This window comes from Mustela erminea, chromosome X, assembly GCF_009829155.1.
Source record: "Mustela erminea isolate mMusErm1 chromosome X, mMusErm1.Pri, whole genome shotgun sequence".
Lineage (NCBI taxonomy): Eukaryota > Metazoa > Chordata > Mammalia > Carnivora > Mustelidae > Mustela > Mustela erminea.
The window spans coordinates 109769403-109791688 of NC_045635.1; the positions used below are offsets into that span (position 1 = coordinate 109769403).

The following is a 22286-nucleotide window of genomic DNA, read 5'->3' on the forward strand; positions in this document are numbered from 1 at the left end:
CATAAATATACTGTCTTACCATTCTTGAGGTCAGAAGTCTGAAACAGGGCTTACAGGGCTCAAATCAAGGTGCTGGCAGGGCTGGATTCCTTTGGGAGGTTCCAGGGGAAAATAGTTTCCTTGCCTTGCCTTTTTCTGCTTTTAGAGGCTGCCTGCATGCCTTGGCCTATGGCACATCACTCCAACCTCTGTTTCCATAGTCACATGTCCTCTGATCCTCCTGCCTCCCTCTTTTAAGGAACCTTGTAATTGTATCGAGTCTACCTAGATAATCCATGATATCCTCCACGTGTCAAGATCCTTAACTCAGTCACATTGCAAAGTGACTTTTGCTAGGTAAGGTAAAAAACATTCACATGTTCTGGGGATTAGGACATGTACCGATTTGGGGGAGCATTTTTCTGCCTACCACACCAGTCTTCTCTGCTGTTCATGTCTTCTCTACCCATCCCTGAAAGATGTTCTTCCTTTGCTCACGTCCTAGACATTTATTTGTTTTAGCTGTCAACACTCTCTTGTTTTCTGTCTTGTCCTCTCAGGCACCCACAAGCTGATTTAAACTAATCTCAGCAGCTTTGGAGAATAGTGAACTCCCTGCCATTGGAAGTATGCAAGCAGAGCCTGAATGCTCACCTGTCTGGAGGGCAATAGAGGGAATTCTCGTGGTGGTGCAAAACATCTGCAAAATGTTGTTATTCCCATTGAGCTGGCTTTCAGTCCCTATGCCACCTGTTTTTGAAGGGGCCCCTGGGAATCCTTACCCCCCTTAGCCCCCTCCCTTCTTTCTTAGCTTTCCCCACCTTTGTGTCCGCCTTGAGCTTTTCTGTCCCTTTTCTCACACTACCACATGGACTCAGCTATCTGTCCTATGGCTGTGCCCATGCCAGGGGATCAACACCACAGAGAACATGGTTCCTTCCTGGAGGCTCGGTGGTCAGTCCTCGTGGTCCTGAGGCTGAGGGTTCTCAGAGTCTACAGAGTGGAGCACTGACAAGGTAAACAAGCTGGGGTTGACAAAGGGAGGAGGGGGAAGGATGAGAGGGCTTATTCTCTGGTCAAACTATCCCATAGCCACTGAGTTAAATGGTCATAGTGGGTTATAGTGGGCTTTCACCAAGGGTGCAGCGGGGTGCTTCATCCACCCTGAGGGCATGGGACCGAGAACCAGAACCTTCACCTGGAGTGGCAGTGGAGGAGGAACCAGGCTTCAGGAGAGGCCGCCTTCGGAGCTGGGCCTCTGGGAGAGGAGCTCTAGGAAGATATCCCAAACAAGTCACACCTGATTCCTTGTTGTGCATAGACCAGCCATTTGCCTCTATGGTTTAGCTGCATCTAGCCCAAGGACAAAGGCAGCAGTGACATTTAATATCTCTTCATGAATGACCAGACTGGACCTCCATTGCTATTAGACATTATGCAGTGGTATGAAAAGAATGGGATAGACTTATGTGTCCTAACGCAGACCTCCAAAGCATATTGTTGATTGAAAATCAAGTCACACATCAGTATGTAGAATCTGGACCTACTTATGAAAATAAAACCCCACACCCCAGTTTTGTGTGTGTGAAAAAATGCATAGAAATCACAATCAATGCACGTTAACAGAGAGGGAATAACTGAGGAGGGGACAGGGGTTGGGGGTGATGTTCAGAGAGTGACTGTCACATTTACTTTGAATACTTCTGACTTGTTATATATTTTCACAGTGAGTACCTATTTATATAATTTCAAAAGGAAAAAAACCTCCTCAACCTCCTCCCCATTCCAGCTCAGGAACCACTTTGCCAAGGCCCTTTGCAGACCACACAAAAATGTATGTGGCACACACATACCTTTTATCTACGGATATATGTAGTTATGTATTTGCTTTTGCTCATATTGTTACTTGCCTGTGCTATAGCTGTAGAATGAGGGGTGTGTGTGTGTGTGTGTGTGTGTGTGTGTGTGCAGATTGGGAGAAATGGTATGGTAAAACAGGGTGGGAAAATCAGTATTTGAGGCTTTAGTCTCTTCTTAGAATGGGAGACACTTTGAGGAAACAGCCTTAGATTTCTCGGACTTCTGAGCCTCCTTATAGCAGTGATACCAGCTAACATTTATGGGGCCTTTATTTTTTTAATATTTTATTTATTTATCTACAAGAGGGAGCAGGGGGGAAAGCAAAGGGAGAGAGACAAACGGGCTCTGCTCTCAGCACAGAGCCGGCTGCACGGCTCGATGCCACGACCCTGAGATCATGTCTGGAGCTGAAATCAAGAGTGAATCGGATGCTCAACTGACTGTGCCATCCAGGCACCCCTTATGGGGCCTTTAAATGCTGAGTCTGTCTTAAATATACAATGTATTCTCCTTTTATCCTCACAAAACTTCTGTAAGATAGGTACTAGTAATACCTTGATTTTACAAATGGGAAAACCAAGTCATGCAGAGGGTGACTTATTTGCCCAAGGCTGCACAGTTCCTAAGAAGCAGGTGTTGAAAACAGGTCAGAAGCCTGTGTGGAGCAGCCACCAAGAATTTGTCTTGGTTATTATCAACCATAGAGACTACATGTTGTCCCCTTTTCTTGCAAGTTTGTGCCTCTGTGCCTTTGCCCATCTTATGACCTCTGGCCTTCAAGCTGACAAGTCTATGCTTTGGGTTTCTCCACTGGGGCTTGAGCTGAACTTAAGCAGAAGACCCTTCCCTCTTTTTTGGTCAGCAAAGTCCAGTGATTGTGGAAAATGAGGATTAATTTTTAACCTAAGCCCAATGAAATCTAGGACTCTGGACTCACAGATACCTCTCCATTTATCTTCCCACTCCTGCCTCTGTTCTTGCTAGTGCCTCTTTCATTTAGCACTTTATTATCTTTCTTCTTTAAAGATTTTATTTATTTATTTGAGAGAGAGAGCAAGCATGAGGTGGGTAGGGGCAGAGGGAGAGGAAGGAACAGATTCCCCACTGAGCAGGGAGACTGATGCGGGACTCCATCCCAGGACCCTGGGGATCATGACCTGAGCTGAAGGCAGATGCTTAACTGACTGAGCCGTCTAGGTGCCTCCACTGTGATGCTTTGATGTGAAACTGATTTTGGACTTCTGACCTTGAGAACTGTAAGATAATAAATTCATTTTTTATACTTTATTAATTATTTTTATTAACATATAATGTATTATTTGCCCCAGGAGTACAGGTCTGTGAATCATCAGGCTTACACACTTCACAGCACTCACCATATCACATACCCTCCCCAATGTCCATAGCCCGGCCACCCTCTCTCTAGCCTCCTTCCCCCCAGCAACCCTCAGTTTGTTTTGTCAGATAGAGTCTCTTATAGTTTGTCTCCTTCCCGATCCCATCTTGTTTCATTTTTTCCCCTCCCTGCCCTCCCCCAATCCTCACATTCATGATGTTTTAAGCAATAGGTTTGTGGTGATTTGTTATATACTGCTATATATTTGTTTTATAGAAAACTCATACATTGAACTAAAGGGTTAATATGAGGAGACAGTTCGAAAACTGAGTCCTGGCTATATTGCTGTTTGGCAGTGCCTGATGCCTGAAAGAGATTTGGTTGTGATATGATGAAGGTTTTTACTTATCAGGAAAGAGCATCTCAGGGCACTTGGGTGGCTCAGTGCATTAAAGCCTCTGCCTTCAGCTCAGGTCATGATCTCAGGGTCCTGGGATCGAGCCCTGCATCAGGCTCTCTGCTCAGCAGGAAGCCTGCTTCCTCCTCCCTCTCTGCCTGCCTCTCTGCCTACTTGTGATCTCTGTGTGTCAAATGAATGAATGAATGAATGAATGAATTATCCTTCTAGGCACTTCTGGGTTGCTCTGATCTTGTTGCATCTTAGCCATGCCTTCATGCAGGCTAGAGGAGCACGGCAAGTACAGAGATGTTTTCATTCGCCACCCAGGGCTCAGAAGTTTCTTGCTGCTTTCATTTATTTATATTGTTGGGACTAGAGCATAGAAAGCCTTCCCTCCCCCGCAGATAAGGAGTTGGGTAATGAGGTCTGAATAGTTTTGGTTCATTCCCATGGCTTATGCAGTGGGGGTGGGGTGAGGGGAGAAAGTATATATTCAATTAACATTAATTGCGTTTTTCATTGGAAGTCTTTATTGAAGGTTATTCAGGGTGTTCTTCAAGAAAGACTGCACTCCAGGGGCCATTCTAGCGTGGTTTTATATTGCAGCCCTCTGGCTCTCAGATGGCCATTTCCAGCTTCTTTCCAAGGAAGATCTGAGGGTAAGATTTGGGGGTTGCAGAAGGGGTGGAGGGATTGTAACAATGGCCGGGGGTATTTGGAATCTAAGGAGATTATTATTAATGTTAGTAATACCTTTAACACACACACTTTCTGTGCATGAACTCCTTTAATCCTCACAATATGCCCGTGAGGTGATATTATTACCAATGCGCATAGAAGTTAATTAAAGCTAATTAAACCCCTGAAGTTCCATGGCTAGTATGTGATGGAACTGGGATTTGAACCCAGGCCTGCCAAGTCTCAGAGTTTGTATTTATCTTACCACGCCAGCTGGTCTCTCTAGAATTGTAATGTTGTCACACAAATGTAAGTTACTGACCAGAGGCAGAGTGAAAGCTTTATGGCATCACCCTATGGTTTGCAAACTTATGCCCAGCCTCGTGACAGATGCCAGCATCCACTTTGCACAGGAGGAATGCAGCCAGCCTACCTCCAGTGTCACTGGGCCTTGAGCCAGGACACAGCCCTGTCCCATGTCTCATCTCTGAGAGCTTTGCCTGCTTCTCAGTTTGTCCCTCTGATCACCCATCTGCTCTGGTCTCTACAAACATGCGTCTCAGTTGTCTGGCTTCTTGGCCGCATGGCCACCTACCCCTTTCCCTAATCTGTGGACTGTTTCCTACCCTCTGGATCAGTGTTTTGTGGCACTTCTGCTAACTGGCTTCTTCCCCTTGGTCTCAATATGTCATCCTATGATGTAGCTCAACAACAGAACACCCTAGAAGAAGTCTACCTCAAAACAGTGAGAATCACTGAGAGGGGAGTAAAAGCTGATAATGCAAGGAATATTTTGGAGACTGTAGGGTAGGACACTCACTAGTCATTGGCTTGGAGATCAACCTGCTTCAGTGCCACTGCGATGATGTTTTAGGAACTCCTGCTCTAGGTAGGCTCCTATCATCCCTCAGAATTACTTTTGTATTCAGCTATAGTTCCTTAAGCCCACCTCTACTCCTCATCCCACCTGGCCTAATAACTCCCTTCAGTTCAGTTCTGCTCGCATGGTCCTTAGGCCTGTAGGCCAATGGGGACTTAACATCATGAATTTAGAGCAAATGTGATTTGTCATTATAGGTGGGCTCCTATGGGAATCAGAGCCATCTACTGCCCCAGCAATTTCTTCTTTATTCTTTTCCTTCTTCCATGAAACTGGATTCTGTTTTTAAAGTCAGCTCATCATAACCCTTAGCCACTTCTGGATTTCATGTTGCTTGAGGTTTGGAAAGCTACTGCTTTGGCCTGGGCACTGGAGAAAAGTAGAACAACAACAAGCAAGTGATAAAAGGACATCTGCTATATATCTTCTAGAAGGCATATTTACCCCGGAAGTGACTTGGCCTTACTTCCTCAAGAGTCTGGGATTCTCTGTCTAACTCATCTTAGATTATACCTAAGAGTCAGATGCTGGGAGCAAGCAGCTGTGCTGAGCCTTGGCGGGGTGGCGGGGGAGCCAGCAAGGCTGTGATGTGCTTCCAGTTGATCAATATCTGACTCACATAGCTCATGCCAGTTCTGCAACTGTTCTTGCTAAGCTTCACAAACTGTTCTGAATTATGTGTGGATGACAGTGTTCACAGATAATGCTTAAATGCTCGAACGCAGTGGTCCTTAGTTGTTGTTTTCTGAACCATGGAACCATTTTGGAATCTGTTGGAAGCTATGGACCTTCTCCTTAAAAATATACATGTTCGTGTAACAAACACATCATACAAACAAATGCAGGGTCCTTATACACTCCATGAAGCCCATGTATGGATTCAGGTTAATATCCCCAGAAGAGATAGTAAGATGGTGTTAACAGAACCCATCATTTCTTATTCTCTGTTCCTCCAGGCAACCTATAATTAAGGATCAGACATTGTTTTGGACCAGATGAAGTAAGTAGGCATAAACATTGAAAACTTATTTTTTTCTCTTTTTTAAATTAATTAATTAATTATTTTTTAAAAGATTCTATTTATTTATTTGACAGAGCACAAGCAGGGGGAAAGGCTGAGGGAGAAGGAGAAGCAGGCTCCCCGCAGAGCAGAAGAAGCCCCATGTGGGACTTGATCCCAGGACTCTGGGACCATGACCTGAGCCAAAGGCAGTGGCTTAACCAGCTGAGCCACCCAGGTGCCCCAACATTGAAAACTTAAAGGTGCTTCCACCGTGAGAACTTCTCTGCAGTGCTTGACAGCACTGGTCACCTTTTGCTCTCTTCTTGAATCCTACTTTCCCCAGCTGCTTCATCTTCATCCGTCCTCCTCCCCCTTGGTCTCCATTGTTGGCTCCTTGGGTACTTTAGACTCAACAATTTGCCAACCAAATTCATCTGTTTTCTCCCACACCAGTCTTCCTCTCTGCCTTTCAACTGTCCCCTGCCTTGCTTCAGCTTTCGTTGACACTCTGCTTTCCACTCCCACTGACCCCCCAGCAGTCAGAATTAATTGATTCTTCTACTGGTTCCAATGACATTTCACTCACACCTTCATTTTGACCCTCATCCCTTTGTATTCTGTTTATTCACATATGCAACTATCTGGCAACTTTGTGAGCTGTTCAAAGGCAAGGATTAGGTCTTGTAGTCTTGTTTACTTTAGTATCCTCAGTATCCAGCCCAGCACCTGAGCTCTCATAAACATAGGATATGCCTTTCTGTTGGCGTCATGTGTGTTCTTTATGTTTTAAAATATATATATATTTAGCTTAAAAAAATACCAGCATGGGCCACCCTCTCCCTAGCTGCTTCCTGAGGCAAACCACCATCATCTCTTGCCCGAATTATTGCAAAGCTTCCTAGTCTCCCTGACTCTACCTACTCTCCTCAACCCCACAGTTTGCAGCCAAGGTCATTCTGCTAAAATGTAAGCCAGATCAGAATCCTTTGTTGGCCTCTCACCTCACATTGAGTCAAATCTAAAGTTGCTACTCAACGTGTCCCTGCCTGATCTCTTCCTCTTACCCCCACCTATCCTATGCACAGTGGCTAAGGATGCAGACATTAGAGCCATACCACATGGACTCAAATCCTGGGTCTACCATTAACCAGCTGTGTGACATCGGGCAAATGACTTGACCTCTCTGTGCCCCAATTTCCTCATCTGCAACATGGAATAATAGTATCTACCACATAGGATTGTTGTGAGAAGTAAATGTGGTAATATATGGAAAGTACCTAGAACAGTATCTGGTACATGGTGGGTACAGAATCAGATTTTGTTAAATAAACAAAAATCTGTCATTCTCTTGCTTGCTTGCTCCTCTCTAGCCACTTGGGCCTCTTTATTGTTTCCCAAACACACTCCTGTCTCAGGACCTTTATACTTACTGTCCACTCTGCCTGAACATTCCTCTTCCAAACACCCCTATGGCTTGCTCCCCATTTTCATCCAGGTCTCTATCTCCATGTCACCTTATAAGAGAGGACTTCTTTGACCCATCACCTTTTTAAAATAGCAAAACTTTGTCACTCTCTGTCCCTAACCCTTCATAGCACTTTTCAATGTTGGATGTGTATTTATATGTTTATTTTCCTTCTTCCCCAAGAATGTAAACTCCATGAGGAAAGGAACTCTCCTTGCCTTGTTTATTATTATAACCCTAGCACCTAGAACAGTGTCTAGCATGTAATAGTTGCTCAATAAATATTTGTTGAATGAATAAGAGACAAAAGTGAGAAAAAAAAAAAGGTCATGATTCTCTGCCAAGATAACATGGCAATAAATAATCTAAGTGATCGGACACCTAGGTGGCTCAGTTGGTTAAGCATCTGCAATTAGCACAGGTCATGATCCCAGTGTCCTGGGATCAAGCCCTGTGTTGGGCTCTCTGCTCAGTAGGGAGCCTGCTTCTCCCTCTCCCTCTGCCTGTCGCTCCCCCTACTTGTGCTCTCTCTGTCAAATAAAATAAATAAAATCTTTAAAAGAATAAGAATACAAAATGTAAGTGATATCTGGATAAAGGGAAGAAAATTCTAATAGTATAGAGAGAAAAAAAGGGAAAGTAAAAGCCTCTCTTTTCCTTTCCTCATCTGCTTCCCTAAAGGTAACCATAGCTTTCTGTGTTTTCAATTTCATTAACCAATAGTTGTATTGGTTGCTTGCTATGCGTGCAGAAAAGTGTTTGAGGTGCTGAGGGCTGAAAAAGGAAGAACCTTTATTTTTCAGGATCTTGTACTCTTTCTGGGGAGATAACATGAAAGAGTTGTGATGTGCTGCAGAGTTCAGAAGTGGGAACCACCTCTGTGGACTGATGAGGTCAGGGTATTTCCTGCTTGAGAGATGCCTGGATGGGAGTTTGGAGCTTGGGCAGGTTTCAGAGAGAGAAGAGCAGCCTAGGGTGGTGGGGATTTCCCATCAGGGTGTCTAGGTTGGATAATGAAAGGAGCCCCTGAGGAAATGGATAGCAGTGAAGCCTGGCTGAAGTTGAGGCTTTGTGTTGGGGAGCAGTGGGAGGAAAGACTGGAAAATAGGGGACAAGACAGTTCTACAAGTACCGAAAGACCTAGAAGGCATGTGGTAATGAAACAGAACTGTAGGGGCGCCTAGGTGGCTCAGTCAGTTAAGCATCTGCCTTCAGCTTATAGCATGATCCTGGGGCCTGGGTTCGAGGCTCACATCGGGCTCCCAGGTCAGTGCGGAGCCTGCTTCTCCTTCTACCCCTCCCCCGCCATTCATGTTCTGTCTCTCACTCTCTCTCTCTCAAATAAATAAATTAATTTAATTAAATTTAAAAAGAAAAGAAACAGAATTGTTACTGGATGAGATGAATTTTATAGACATTCCAGTAGCACAATTATTAGGACTTGGTATTGGATAGATATCTTTGGGTAAGGAATAGGGAAGACTGAAATATCAAACCCCTGTTTTGTACCTGGACAACCAGGAAAACCGTGATAGCATTACTTGAAATAGGGAAGTGAGGAGGGAAAGTTGTTTTGGGATGTGCTGTGGTGGGAAGTGAAGAGATGAAATTGGCTGGACATATTGCTTAGCCTTACCTTGAATGTGAGGATTGCCTTTGGCTTCCTTAGCATTGGCCAGATAATCTAGACCTGAGCTCTCCATACAGTGCCTGCTAGATCCATGTTACTGGTGGAGATCACTAATAGCAAACCTGGTCCTCCTCTCAGATACTAAAGTTCAAAGAGTTCCCTGGATCCTCATCCCCTTTCCACTTAGACTGGTGGAAATCTCTAGGCATCATCTTACCTACCAATTCCTACCAATTGGAAGCACATTGATGGAGATGTCCCAGGTAACCTGGGATGGTTTTCAGTTCTCCCAGGTTAATAATATCTCTGCTGAACCCACTAGCTAGATAGCAGTCTTCCCATGTCCTCCACCAGCCAACTAAACTGTCCTTCCCTTTGGTTGGTCTTAATCTCCTCTTTTGCTTCAGCTTCCTGTTGAAACTTCCTGATGACCAAGACCCAGGTGTAGGCCTATTTCTCTTATTTTACAGTTGCCTGAAGAATCCAGCCAGATAATGCTTACTAGTTTACCACTTTGCAGTGTCTACTTCAATCCTACAGCTAAGCAACCTAAGATTCCCAGAAGCAGATAAAACCTGTATGCAATCTGTCACTGCTTAGTTTTCATTGCCAAGTTAATTCCACAAAGTTAATGAATAGCTGGGTTGGACTGGGAGAGGGGCAAAAACAGAATGACTGAAGAGAAACTGTCACTAGTGGGGAGTCTCCTGGTTTTCGGCAGGACATGGGTAGATGTTGAGTCATTGAGGGTACAGTAGTACTCATCACCATCATTATCATCAAAGTACTTTATGAAGTGCCTAATTCCTGGGGCTCTGAGCTAGGCTTACACAGAGAACTACACAGCTCTGGAACTTCACTTTTAGACCATGCATGGTCTGATACCAGTTATTGATGATGACACATATACTATGGATTCATAACTTCAGTATGGCTTAAATCACACATTATATGCCACCATCTCTTCTCTATAGGAGATTTCCTGGTTATTTTAGGAGTGAAGTCTGCCAAGCAAATATATCTTGTCTCCTCAATGATATTATTTAGTTCCCTTGGGCAGAGAACCTAACCTTACATTCCTGTCTGCAGACATGCCATACAGGACACATACAGATGCTCAGTAAGGACTGATTAAATCAACCAGACCTGATAGATAGAGTCAGAGTACCTCCTTTGAATCTCAGTTTCTTCCTCTGTAAAATGAGGAGGGTGATTGTATGTATAGATACTATGAGGGTGGTTGTGAGGATGGAGGGCCAGTACATGTGAATTGCTTAGCACACAATCTAGCATCTGCTCAATTATTAGCTTTTTCACTATTTCTGCCTCCTGCTTAAGTAGGAGCGAGACAATGGAAAAGGGTAGGTGAGGGTAACAGCGCTTAACACAAATCTGGGTATTCAACGCAGCCTATGGAGGCACAATGGTCAGTGGCTTATGCATTTGAATTTGAGAAAGAAAAAGATTTACCCTCTCACATATCTTCTTATTCCTGAACAGGAATGCTTTGATGGATGTGTGTGTGCGTGAGCAGTTGGCTGGGACTGAAGCCCGAGTAAGGATTTGCATCGAAAGCAAAGGCTGGGGCTAAAGTCGCCATAACGGGCACCCTTTTTCAGTCTTTATTCAGCCAATCAATGCCAGGCGTAGTCCAGCCGCTGAGGGTCCTGTAATAAACCTGACTGACACCCGTGCCTCCGCTTCACAGAGGGACGAACCGAGGGACTAGACAAAAACTCCCCGGGAGAGCAATACCCGCGGAGGAAAGAAAATGCTTTCCCGCGCTAGTGCGTAGGAGCCACGCCCCGGCGCAGCCGCCACGCCCCGGCGCAGCCAAGCTCTTCCGGCGCGACGCAAGCTCCGCGGAGTCCAATGGGAGCGTGACGCTGGTGCCGCGCAGGCGCGGTGCAGACTCTCCCGGAAGTCGGTGTCTCGGTGCTGAGCGCGAACTTGAGAAGATGAAGTAAGGCCTCAGTTTACCTCTGAAGAAGTAGGGACGGGCCGCGGGAGGTGGCCCACCAGGACTTGGGTGGTAGAGCGTCTGCCGGGCCGAGGGGCAGGAGAGGTGCAGAGACTGGAAAATTAGTCCCTTAGTTTTGCTCTCCCTTACCTCTCTGGCCAGGCCGCTCTTAATGTCCGTTTTTCTGCCCGCTCCCCCCGCAGTCCTTTAACTAAAGTGAAGCTGATCAACGAGCTGAATGAGCGTGAGGTCCAGCTTGGGGTGGCAGATAAGGTGTCCTGGCACTCCGAGTACAAGGACAGCGCCTGGATCTTCCTGGGTGAGGTCCACATCTTTTTCCCGCGCTGCTCCTCTCCTGGCCTGCTTCCTAACCTTTCGGCATTCCCGCCTTTCATTCCTCCCAGCATTCATCACGCACTTTTATTTCCTTCTGCTGGCTGCCCCGTAAATCCGTTTTCCGTATCTCTTTTCTCTCCCATTTCTAGTTTGCTTCCCCTGTCACATCAGTTTCCATGATAGTAACCCTTTGCCATTCACTGTGGTAACAGTCTTGACACTTGGTTTCTTGGTTTCAGACACCATTGTTATACCGCGTCACCCTATTACACATCTAGGGAAACTGGGGTGCAGGGAAGTTAATGGACTTCCTTAAGACCACATGGCTAGTAAGTGGGACAGCCAGAACTATGGGATTCTAGAACTCATGGTCTTAGGCACGATCCTGTATGATTGCTCGTTCCCTGCCCTTTCCCCTTCCCTCAGAATTCATTTTTCTCATCTAAGTAGCTCCTGCCTTCTGTCCATGGCCGTATTGTTATATCTATATTCACTTTGTGTCACTTCCAGTAATATGACGGTTTGTTCAAAGAAGTTATTGCACCACATACTGTGCTAAGCACTTATATCCATTGTTTTATTTAATTCTTACAACAGTTCTGTGAAGTAAATACTAAAGTCCCCATTTTATAGTTGAGGAAGGAGAGAGTTGCAGTGGAATTTATGTCCTGTGAAATGCTGAAAGTTGTCTATAAAGACAATTAAGAATTTTAAAATCCTTAGTCTATGTGAGGTGGGGTTAATATTTTCATAATTAAACTGATTTTTGGATCTTAGCTGTGAATTTCTGGGTAAAGAGCAGGTGTGTTCGAGATATGTTTGTGGAAGCAGAGTTTTATGCCAGAAACTATCTGCTTTGTCCCTAAGATTTTGGGTGTGAGGAGTATTTGGTTAGTCGTGACACCGACTTTTCCACAGTTAATCACTCCTTTTGCTGCACTAGTACTGCACTTTATATATGCTTCTGTCGTATCATCAGACTGAATTCTTTGAGAGCAGACTCTCTGGCTTACTCTTCTTTGCACCCGCCAGTGCTGGGCCTAGTGCATGGTATGCTTGTAGACACTTGGTAAATGTTAAATGTGGTTTTTTTCTTCTAGGAGGGCTTCCTTATGAACTGACTGAAGGGGACATCATCTGTGTGTTCTCGCAGTAAGTCCTTTTTCATTTCCTGCCTTCTAGGTCATCAGAGTATGCTTCCATAATGCATTTTGTGGCATCACACAAAATCCATTTATTTTATTTTAAGCTAACTGACCTCCCTGCATAGGGAGAGCTGGAGCTTCTCCTCTAGTCTAGATCAGCCCCAGGACATGGTTGTAGAACTCTTCCAATATGGGAAATCCAAGAAGTTGGATGATTTAGGAGGCTGTCTTGGGGAATCTGGTCTATTTTTACTGCTTTTTCAGTGAAGCTAGTTCAGCCTGGGCCTACACTGGAACAGACTGGAACTCACAGGGCTCCTTGGGCTCCTCGAGCTCCTGCAAACTAAGGGTAATCCAGGATCACAGGGCCCTCTGGCCTACATCTGTGTGGTGGTGTAGGATTAGGGCAAAGCACAGAGAAATGGGAGAAAAAGCAAAAAGCTTTAGTCAGTAGTTTGTTTTCTTAGTTTATAGATGAGTGTAAGGTTAATGAGCAGAGCCATTATCTCTTTACCTGGAAGCTGAGAATTACAGGCTGATGAGGAACAAGAATGACGAGGTGAACCTTATTTTCTTCGTTCTGCTGTGAGATGAAAGCAGCAGCACTGGGTGGTAGAGCATCTTGGCAGCTTGCACTAGTAGTGGCAGCTGGTTGGAGAGGGGCTAGGCACAACCCAGAGCTACACAGAATGGTTAGATAGCCCATAAGGCCAGAGGGGCCCTGAGGGCAGAGGACTGTTGTAGAAAAGTTGGACAGCATGTACAGGCAGAGGACTGGGGTAGAAGGGTTTGGGGAAGCAAACAGCCAGCACACCATGGGAGAGACATTGCCGTGGCAGGGGATGGTTGGGCTGTCCAATAGGAAAAGGACCCTTACTGGTTGGGCAGCATGTGGGGGAGAGGGCCATGGGACAGAAATTGGGCAGCACACATGAGAAGGCCATGGGAGAGGACCTCAGCAGCCCATACTGGCAAAGCACCCGGAAAGGGACAGAGGCTGTTTCCTCCTACTTTTGGGGAGCTGGTAGTTCACAGCAGGTGCAACCTGTAACTTCCACCCCTTATGATACCTCTGCCTGGTCCACCCTTCCATCTAGGGGGTGTTTTTGTCTTACTTGCATTGAGTGATGATCAGCTGGTGTGTTTGTCTATTTTGGCTGTACACATTGCTCTCCATGAAGATTGCCTTTGCCATTGGTAACAGTAGTTTTCAAAAAAAAATTTTCCGATTATCAAGGTAATGTATAATCATTATAGAACATTTGGAAAAAGGAAAAGCGTGAAGAAGAAATTAGAATGTACTGTTAACATTTTAATAATTAGAAAAACTGTTAACATTTTGGTATATTTCTTTATCATCTTTTTTTAAATGTTGGGCATTATTTGCTGTTATAAATTGTATTGCAGTATACATTGTAGTACATACATCCTTTGTATGCATTACTGATAGTTTCCATAGTGAAATTACTAGATCAGTATTAATTTACTAGCGTTAACATTTTTATTTTTTATTTTATTTTTTTAAAGATTTTATTTATTTGACAGATCACAAATAGGCAGAGAGGCAGGCAGAGAGAGAGGGGAGAAGCAGGTTCCCCGCCTAGCAGAGAGCCTGATGCGGGGCCTAATACCAGGACCCTGGGATCATGACCTGAGCCGAAGGCAGCGGCTTTAACCCACTGAGCCGCCCAGGCGCCCCGTATTAGCATTTTTAAGATGTTTTAGAAGTATAGCCAAATGGCTCTCTGAGAAGGTTGTACCAGTTTCTATTCTCACTAGAATGTCCATTTTTCTGAATCCTAATTGGCAGCGGCTATTTAAAAAAATACATTTGTCATATGGTTTCTCATTATGAGTTTACTTTCCCTCTAATCATCAGTGAGGTAAAACATCTTTTATAGATTTACATGCCATTATTTCTCGTTTATTTTAAGTTGTCTTTTCATATTCTTGCTTGTTTTCTTCTGTTGGTGTGTTCCTCATTTTCTTAGTGATTTTACAAAAGCTCTTAATGGTTTTAACTCTGTTATACCACTTGTCATGTATTGTGTTACTGTGGACTTACTTTACTTAGTTTGACGTATTATACTACATTATCATCATTATTATTTCTTGATGTTCAGATTGGCATGATTTGGTCTGTAGGAGTCCTTTTCAATGAGTTCCTATATTATCTTTTCTTTTACTTTTTATTTTGAAATAATTTCAGGTTTAAAATAGGAAAGTTATAAAGTAACATAAAGAATACCTGTTTCCCCTTCGCTTAGATTCCCCAGATATTGACATTTTACTACATTTGCCTTGTTGTTATTTCTCCCCATGTGTATCTGTTATTTTGTTCTGAACCATTTGAGAGTTAGTTGCAGACATGATGCCCATTTATCCCTAAATTCTTCAATATGTATTTCCCCCCACAACAAGGGCATTCTCTTGTTTAACCTCAGTATGGGGACCAAATTCAGGAAGTTAACACTGATACAATATTATTATCTAATCCACAGACTTTATTCAGCTTCACCAGTTGTCTTGATGATCTTCTTTATAGCGAAAGGAAAAAAAACTGCTTTGTGGTCCTTTATCTGCGATAAGAGTTGTAAAGATTTTCTCGAATTTTGTATTTGTCTTTGACTTCGTTGTGATTTTTTTCTTGCTGTGCAAAATTAAAGAAAAAATTTTATTCATTCATGTGTTTAAATTATATGGTAAAATTGATTTTTTTAGGGAGTGTACAGTCCTGTGAGCTTTAATACATGTATAGGTTTGTGTAGTCACCCCCATAGTTAGGATGAATAACAATTCCATCATCCCCAAAACTCCTTTGTGCTGACCCTGTATAGTCTCACACTCTAGTGTTTTATATGGTCAGATTTATCAGGGTTATTTTTTATTGCTTCTGGATTTTGAGTCATAATTAGATAGTATATCTCCCCACCCGCCCATCTGTGTTCCCTTCTAGTACTTTTCATTTTTATGAATTTCATTTTATGAATTGAAGTATCTGATCCATTTAGAGTTATTCTGATGTATAGTATGAGACACAGATCCAATTTCATGTTTTTTTTTTAGTAGCTCTCCAGTTGTCCCAACATTTATAAAAACATTCATATTTTCTCCCAGCAAATTGGGATGTCACCCTTATCATATTACTAATTTTTCTATATATACTTGAATCTCTTTTATGGCTTTCTGTTCTATTGGTCTGTCTGTCTCTTCATGTGCCAGTAGCACACTAGTTATTCATAGCATTTTAATATCTTGGAGAGTTACTCCTCAGTGTTCTTTTTTTAAAGATTTTCCATCTACTCTTACATGTTCATTTTTCCATGAGAACTTTAGAATCAATGGATCCAGCTCCAGGAAAGTGATACACAACTTGTACTACATTAAATTTCAATATTAACTTGGGGGAAGATGTTGCTGTCTTTATGATGTTGAGTCATCCTACCTAAAAACAAAGGATGTCTTTATATTTGTTTCAAACTATGTGTGTCTTTCAGTTTTAAAAAAAATTTTCTCTATATAGACTTTGTACATTGCTTGTTGTTAAGTTTATTTCTAAGTATTTTATCTTTTTTTGTTGCTAATACAAATGGGGTTTCTCTTTGTTTATATCTTCTGATTATTGTTTGTAAGAGAGTGATTTATTTTTTTTTAACTTTATATCCTGTTACCTTATGGAATTATTATACTGCTTGTTTTTGTCATTGAGTCTCTTGAGGTTTTTTATACATATATAAATATATACATAAATAAATCTTCAAATAGAACGAAAAAGATTACTTTTTCATTTTTTACATTTGTTTTCTCCTAATTGCACTGGCCTGTACCTACAATATTAAACAGTGTTAAATAGCTCCTGTCCTTAGTTGAATCAGCCCCAATACGGGTCTCCCCCGCTATCTGAAGGTAGAGTGTTCCGTGAAAGCTTTCTAAGCTACAGTGGCATAAAGTAAGGAAGCAGTTACCATATCATAAAAGTGAAAATCCTCTTCAGCTTTCTTTTGGTTAGTGAAAACCGGTACTAATGTAGGTCTTTTGTAAAAGTAAAGGCATAAAGTGAACATTCAGGTAGTGGGGGAAACCTGTATTTTCTGTTAGGTAAGGTGCTACATAGCTGGCCGGGCTGTATGTATGTGAACATGTTATTAAGTATCCATCAATTCTTATTTTATTTCTATGACTTCTTTATGACTATTTTACTTTTTAGCTTATGAATCTTTCACTTACCTGGAATTTAACTCTGTATAAGGAGTAAGGTAGAACTTTTTCCTTTTTTCCATTACTTGTGCTTTTATCTTTATTAACTCCCATTGGCTTTCCTTCGATTTGTTTTCTTTTATATTCATTCTGCCTTTTTAACAGTAAAATTCCTAAAGGTTACAGATTTTTCTGATTGTGATTTTAGCTGCATCCTGTAAGTTCGGTATATATTCTTCTCATTTTTGTTGTTTTTTAAGTAGTCTGCCATTGATTTTTTTTTTCTTTATTTCGCTTTCATCCGTTTGTTAGCTAGGTTTCAAGTTAGCTAGTAGCATATTTTTTAATTTAAAATATGATTTCCAACTGTATTACATTGTGATTGGAGAACATGTTCTGTTCTGTTTTTGGACATTATTGAGGTTTATTCTGTAACCAATTTTAATACATGTTTCGTGGATTCTTGAGAAGAAATTGTCCTGTTTTTGTAAGATTCAAATATATGTATCCAGTAGTTTGACATTAATATTTATTAACAACATAATTGTTACATTGTTATGTTTATTTATATTTATGATATATAATTATATATTGATATTAATTCCTTTGACCTTATTTTTGTCAACTTTATATGTTATAAATTTAAGTGGCATGTTAAAATATCTCATTACTTTTGTTATTAGTTTCTCCTTTTATTTTTAACAGGTTCTTTAATTAAATTTTTGACTTGTGAACTTATGCGTAAGGTTTCATGACATATCTTTGTAATATATTAGGACCCTTTTCAGTGTAAAAGAGCTCTCTTAGTCCCATTTAAATATTTTTTTGGCCTTGAATTCATCTTTGATCTTAATACTACCACCCATAATTTTTGTAATTGGGTGTTCCTGCTCTGTCTAATTTTAATTTTTAACCTTTTTATGTTATCTTGTTCTAGATGTGTCTCCTGTACAGATTATATTATCTGAATTTTGTCTTGTCATTCAATCTGGAAGTTTTTGCATTTTAAATCAATAGTGTCTTACTCTTTTATAAAATAAATAGATATGGGGAGATTGTTAACATTAATCTGGTGCGGGACAAGAAGACTGGGAAATCCAAAGGATTCTGTTTCCTTTGCTATGAAGACCAGAGGAGCACAATTCTGGCTGTTGACAATTTTAATGGGATCAAGGTGAGTGTGTTGACTAAACAGGATTTGGCTGGACTTTTCCTGTATGTAAGGGTTTGGTTTAATTTCCCAGCTGATCGCCACAGGGACAAGGACAGTACTGGTCACCTGGGTGTGTTGAGAGCGCTGCCGAGGCGTGGGGACGTACTGACCAGGAAATGATCCCAGGAAACAATTTCCCCAGCATACAACCCTGCTAACACTTGTTCCTTTCCCTCATACTCATCTTCCCAGGAGCGTAGCTATCATGCCCCCCACTCCCAGCCAAGCCTCTGGCTTCACACCTTTCCATTCTCATACCCACTCTCCTCTCTGATGTACTGGGCAACAAAAAGACCAGCAAATGCTGCTCTTCCGTGCTATGCTCTATTGGGATTTGGGGTTCTCATGGCTTCATGCTCTAAGAGCTTTGTGGGTCTGTCCTATATCTCCACTGACTTCACATTACTGGGCCCTGGAAATTCTCTAGTTAAAAGTGTGATGACAGATTCTACAAAAGTAACTCGTTCTGAAGTTGTTTCTCCTCTGTTCCCTCTCCACCCCTGGCCTGAGAGAAGGTGATGGGCAGGCCAGGCCTGTCGGTGCTCTACCTGGTCCCTGTGCTTATTTAGGAAAAGCACTGCAGTTGTCATAGGTTGGGGGTTGACCTTTGACCCGGAGAGTTTGTCACTGATTGCACCAGTGTGGAACAGCTGGAGACTCTAGGATAGGGTGGAACAAGGTACTAGGCTTAATTTTTAAGAGAGCCAGCAGTCAAATGGAGTCACCATAAAAGGGAGGTTTTCAAAAATGTTTTCAAAAGGGGAATAGAAAAAATGACTGACTGCTCAGGCTTAAAGGTAAGAATAAAAATCTGCTCTTGTGTGGGAACAATAAAAGCCGGACTTGTAACATTTTGGATGATTTTGCCTATAGAATAGGTCTGTATCTGCCTGAAGTTTTTAAAGATTTTATTTATTTATTAGAGAGAGAGACAGAAGGAGCTGGGGGAGGGGCAGAAGGAGAGGGAGAAGCAGACCCCCTACTGAGCAGGGAGCCTGCTGTGGGGCTCGGGGATCATGACCTGAGCCTATGGCAGACACTCAGCTGACTGAGCCACCCAGGGGCTCTGCCTGAATGTTTTTTAAGTGAGGGAGGGGGTAATGTTTTGTTCACCCAGAGAGTTCTGATTCACAGCAAAAATATCAGTGTGAGCCGTTGTTCCAGTATGGTGGGAGTAGAGCGAGGTGTGAGGGCTTAAGAAGAAAGATCTCTTTCCCTTCCCAGCTGTTGGTCTGCCTTGGCCTCATCCTAATTGCTGTATCAAGAAAACAGCTGCCTCACTGCACTTGATTTCAGGAATTCGTTCTAGCTGCCAGGCCACATCATGTTTTACTGTGAATTAATGTTACAGACTGCGGGTAATTCATTGTTTATGCACGTAAATTCTCAGTTTCCCCTTGGGGCAGTACTGCCCAGCCTTTTTTCACTTAACGGCACATGTAGAACATGAAGGTTATCGTGTGGCACACTGGGGTAGACTGTGAGGTACAAGACTGCCTGGTACAGGAGCCTCAGGGACTCCAGCTGCCCCAGGCCCCAGCTGGCTGCCCCAAGGGCTGAGGAAATTATTACCTAGGTCTGTGTGCTGTGACACACCAGTTGGGCAGGTCTGCTTTAGAGATTTCCCCAGCAACAGAATTAGCAGGAAGGTAAAGGGTGTGGTTCAAAGGCATGGCGTTCTGCAACTGGGTTCAAAGAGCTCACTGGGAGGGCCATCTCTGCTGAAGCATTGCCTGTCTGTCTTAGATCAAAGGACGAACTATCCGAGTGGATCATGTGTCTAACTATCGAGCTCCTAAGGACTCAGAAGAAACAGATGATGTGACCAAAGAACTCCAGGAGAAGGGCTGTGGCGCTCGCACCCCCTCAGTGAGTTCAGCTGAGGGTTCTGAAGATGACAAACCCACAAAAAAACATAAAAAAGGTAAAGCGTTAAGACCCAAGAGAAGATTCTGGGTAGTCTTAGTGTTTGTTCTTCCCAGCGTTCACTGAGAGTTGATAATCAGTTCTTAAGTATGAAGGGAAAAGGGGTGGGAAATCTTACTTTAATTGGGAAAGGGGAAACACTAATATTACGGGCTGAGTTCTGTCTCCTCAAATTCGTATGCTGAAGTGCTAATCGCTCAGTACCTGCGAATGTGACTGTATTTGGAGGCAGCATCTTTAAGACGGTAATTAAGGGTGAGAATTGCCTTATACAGCAACTTGACATATCAAGGGGGACAGCCATCCAAGTTGGCTTCTCAGAGACACTTTCTGGAAGTGCAGAGTATGACTGCTTCACATGGGTGCCAACAGGCTTTCCTTTTGCACACCCTCACTCTCCTGCATCTTCCTCTTATTCGTTGTGCCCCTTTTTCCTCCAGACAAAAAGGAAAAAAAGAGAAGAAAGAAAGACAAAGAGAAGACTGACCGGGAGGTACAGGCAGAGCAGCCACCCTCCTCTTCACCACCCAGAAACAAGCTGGTAAAGGAAGAGCATGACCCTGACTCTAAAAAGCACAGCAGCAAGAACTCCGAGAAGGGCCAGAAGTCAGAGCTCAGGGAGCTGCGAAAGCACCAGCCCAGCTCTCCCGAGGTCAGGGCGACCTGCCGCGGTGGCGCAGAGGACCGAGAGAGGGAGCTGAAGAAAGAGAAGGTGAAGCATGAACATAAGTCCTCAATCAGGAAGGAAGAGCGAGAGGAAAAGAACAGAGATAGAGACAGAGTTCGAAGCTCAGACACATATTCCACGTGGCCCAGTGGGCGTTCTGAGGGGCGGAGTCAGAGAAGTAGAAGTAGGAGCCGAGAGAGGTCGAGCAGGCATAAGAGGGCCCGGCACTCCCGGGACCGGGAGTCCTCTAACCCCAGTGACCGCAGGCACCACTGAAGCCGCGGCCTGTCCCGCTGCCCGGCAGAACTGGAAATGAACGTGCGGTTTTAAGTGCGGTCATATTCAGTTAGGCTTTTACTGTTACTGGACGTAAACTCTCCGAGGCTGAATTCTTCCAATCCCTTGAGTACTAGAGTCACCGAGAGCTGTAGTTTTAACAGCCACAGAGCCTGGAGTTTTGAGTAAATTTCTTGTTCCTGGGAATTTGCTCAGTACTTACCAGACGAGGTATCCTAGATTGGGTTTCATAAATGTGTCCCTTGAATTTACGAGCCCCGTTCATGATGAAATTGCTAGGAAAGGGGGAAATACCAAGCAGTTCTAGAATTCTAGTCTTTGTGCTAGAGGTGTGGGTGACCTTTCCATGGGCAGGTACAGCCATAGCATAGAGAAGGGGGGTTTGACTAGGTCTGGACAACTTGATATGAATGCAGTAGTGATTCTTAACACCAGGCCACTCCCTCTGCACCCCACCCTCCTTTAAAAAAATTTTTTAAATGTCTCTTTTTTTTAACATCCACGCACCTCCTTGCTATTTATTTATTTATTTAATTAATTTTGTCAAGGTGAAATTCACATAACATCAAATTAACCATTTTAAAGGGAACAATTCAGTGGCACTTAGTACATTCATGGTGCACCAAACCGCCACCCCTGTATCGTTCTAAAACCTTTCCACCCCCCCAGAATGAAACCCTGTGCCCATGAAGCAGTTACTCTCCATTCTCTCCTCCTCACCCCTGTCAACTACCAATCTGCTTTCTGTTTCTGTGGAACTACCTATTTTGGACATTTTTATTTAAGTGGAATCATACAACTTACGGGCTTTTGTGTCTGGGGTCACTTGTGTGTTTTTGAGGTTCATCCATGTTGTAGTATGGGTCAGTACTTTGTTCCTTTTTATTTTTTTAAAGATTAAAAAAATTTTATTTGTGAGAGAGAGCACAAGTAGGGGGAGTGGTAGGCAGAGGGAGAGGGAGAAGCAGGCTTCACGCTGAGCAAGAATCGATCCCAGGATCCTGGGATCATGACCTGAGCTGAAGACAGACGCCTAATCAACTGAGCCACCCAGATGTCCCGATACTTTGTTCCTTTTTATGTCTGAATAATATCCCACTGTATGGATAGACCGCATTTTGTTTATCCATTCCTCAGTGGATGGTCATTTGGGTTTGTTTATGCCTTTTGGCTCGCCAGCTCCCTTTCCACGTTTGTGACATACCAGCCCACCTATGGGCCAAGTTTCCTTTTCAAGTAGCCGTCCTTGCTGAGATAGGAATGTTTTGTCAGCTTATTGCACATCTCTCTGGTCTCCTTGGCAGTTTTTTTCTC

The 22286-nt window shown here is 43.2% G+C and overlaps 2 protein-coding genes across 4 annotated transcripts in view; both read left to right on the forward strand.

The window, feature by feature from the left end:
- SLC25A14 (solute carrier family 25 member 14) overlaps window positions 1-760 on the forward strand; it is a 57009-nt gene extending 56249 nt beyond the window's left edge. The window contains exons 11-12 of one of the 3 annotated variants that reach the window (XR_004282479.1): window positions 239-336; window positions 540-706. Coding sequence is in view for 2 of the 3 variants with exons in the window: in XM_032330287.1 (XP_032186178.1) it covers window positions 239-268 (30 nt within the window). In the remaining variant the exon portion in view is untranslated. Of the gene's footprint in view, window positions 1-238 lie in introns of all 3 variants that reach the window. The other 2 variants (XM_032330289.1, XM_032330287.1) reach the window with 2 other exon arrangements.
- RBMX2 (RNA binding motif protein X-linked 2) lies at window positions 706-21879 on the forward strand (the record flags this gene model as incomplete). Its single annotated transcript, XM_032330293.1, has 7 exons — window positions 706-995; window positions 10940-11194; window positions 11395-11510; window positions 12628-12679; window positions 17914-18043; window positions 19829-20006; window positions 20449-21879. Coding segments are annotated over 7 exons (1524 nt in total), but the record flags the coding sequence as incomplete, so codon positions are not given.
- Window positions 21880-22286: the final 407 nt, after the last annotated feature.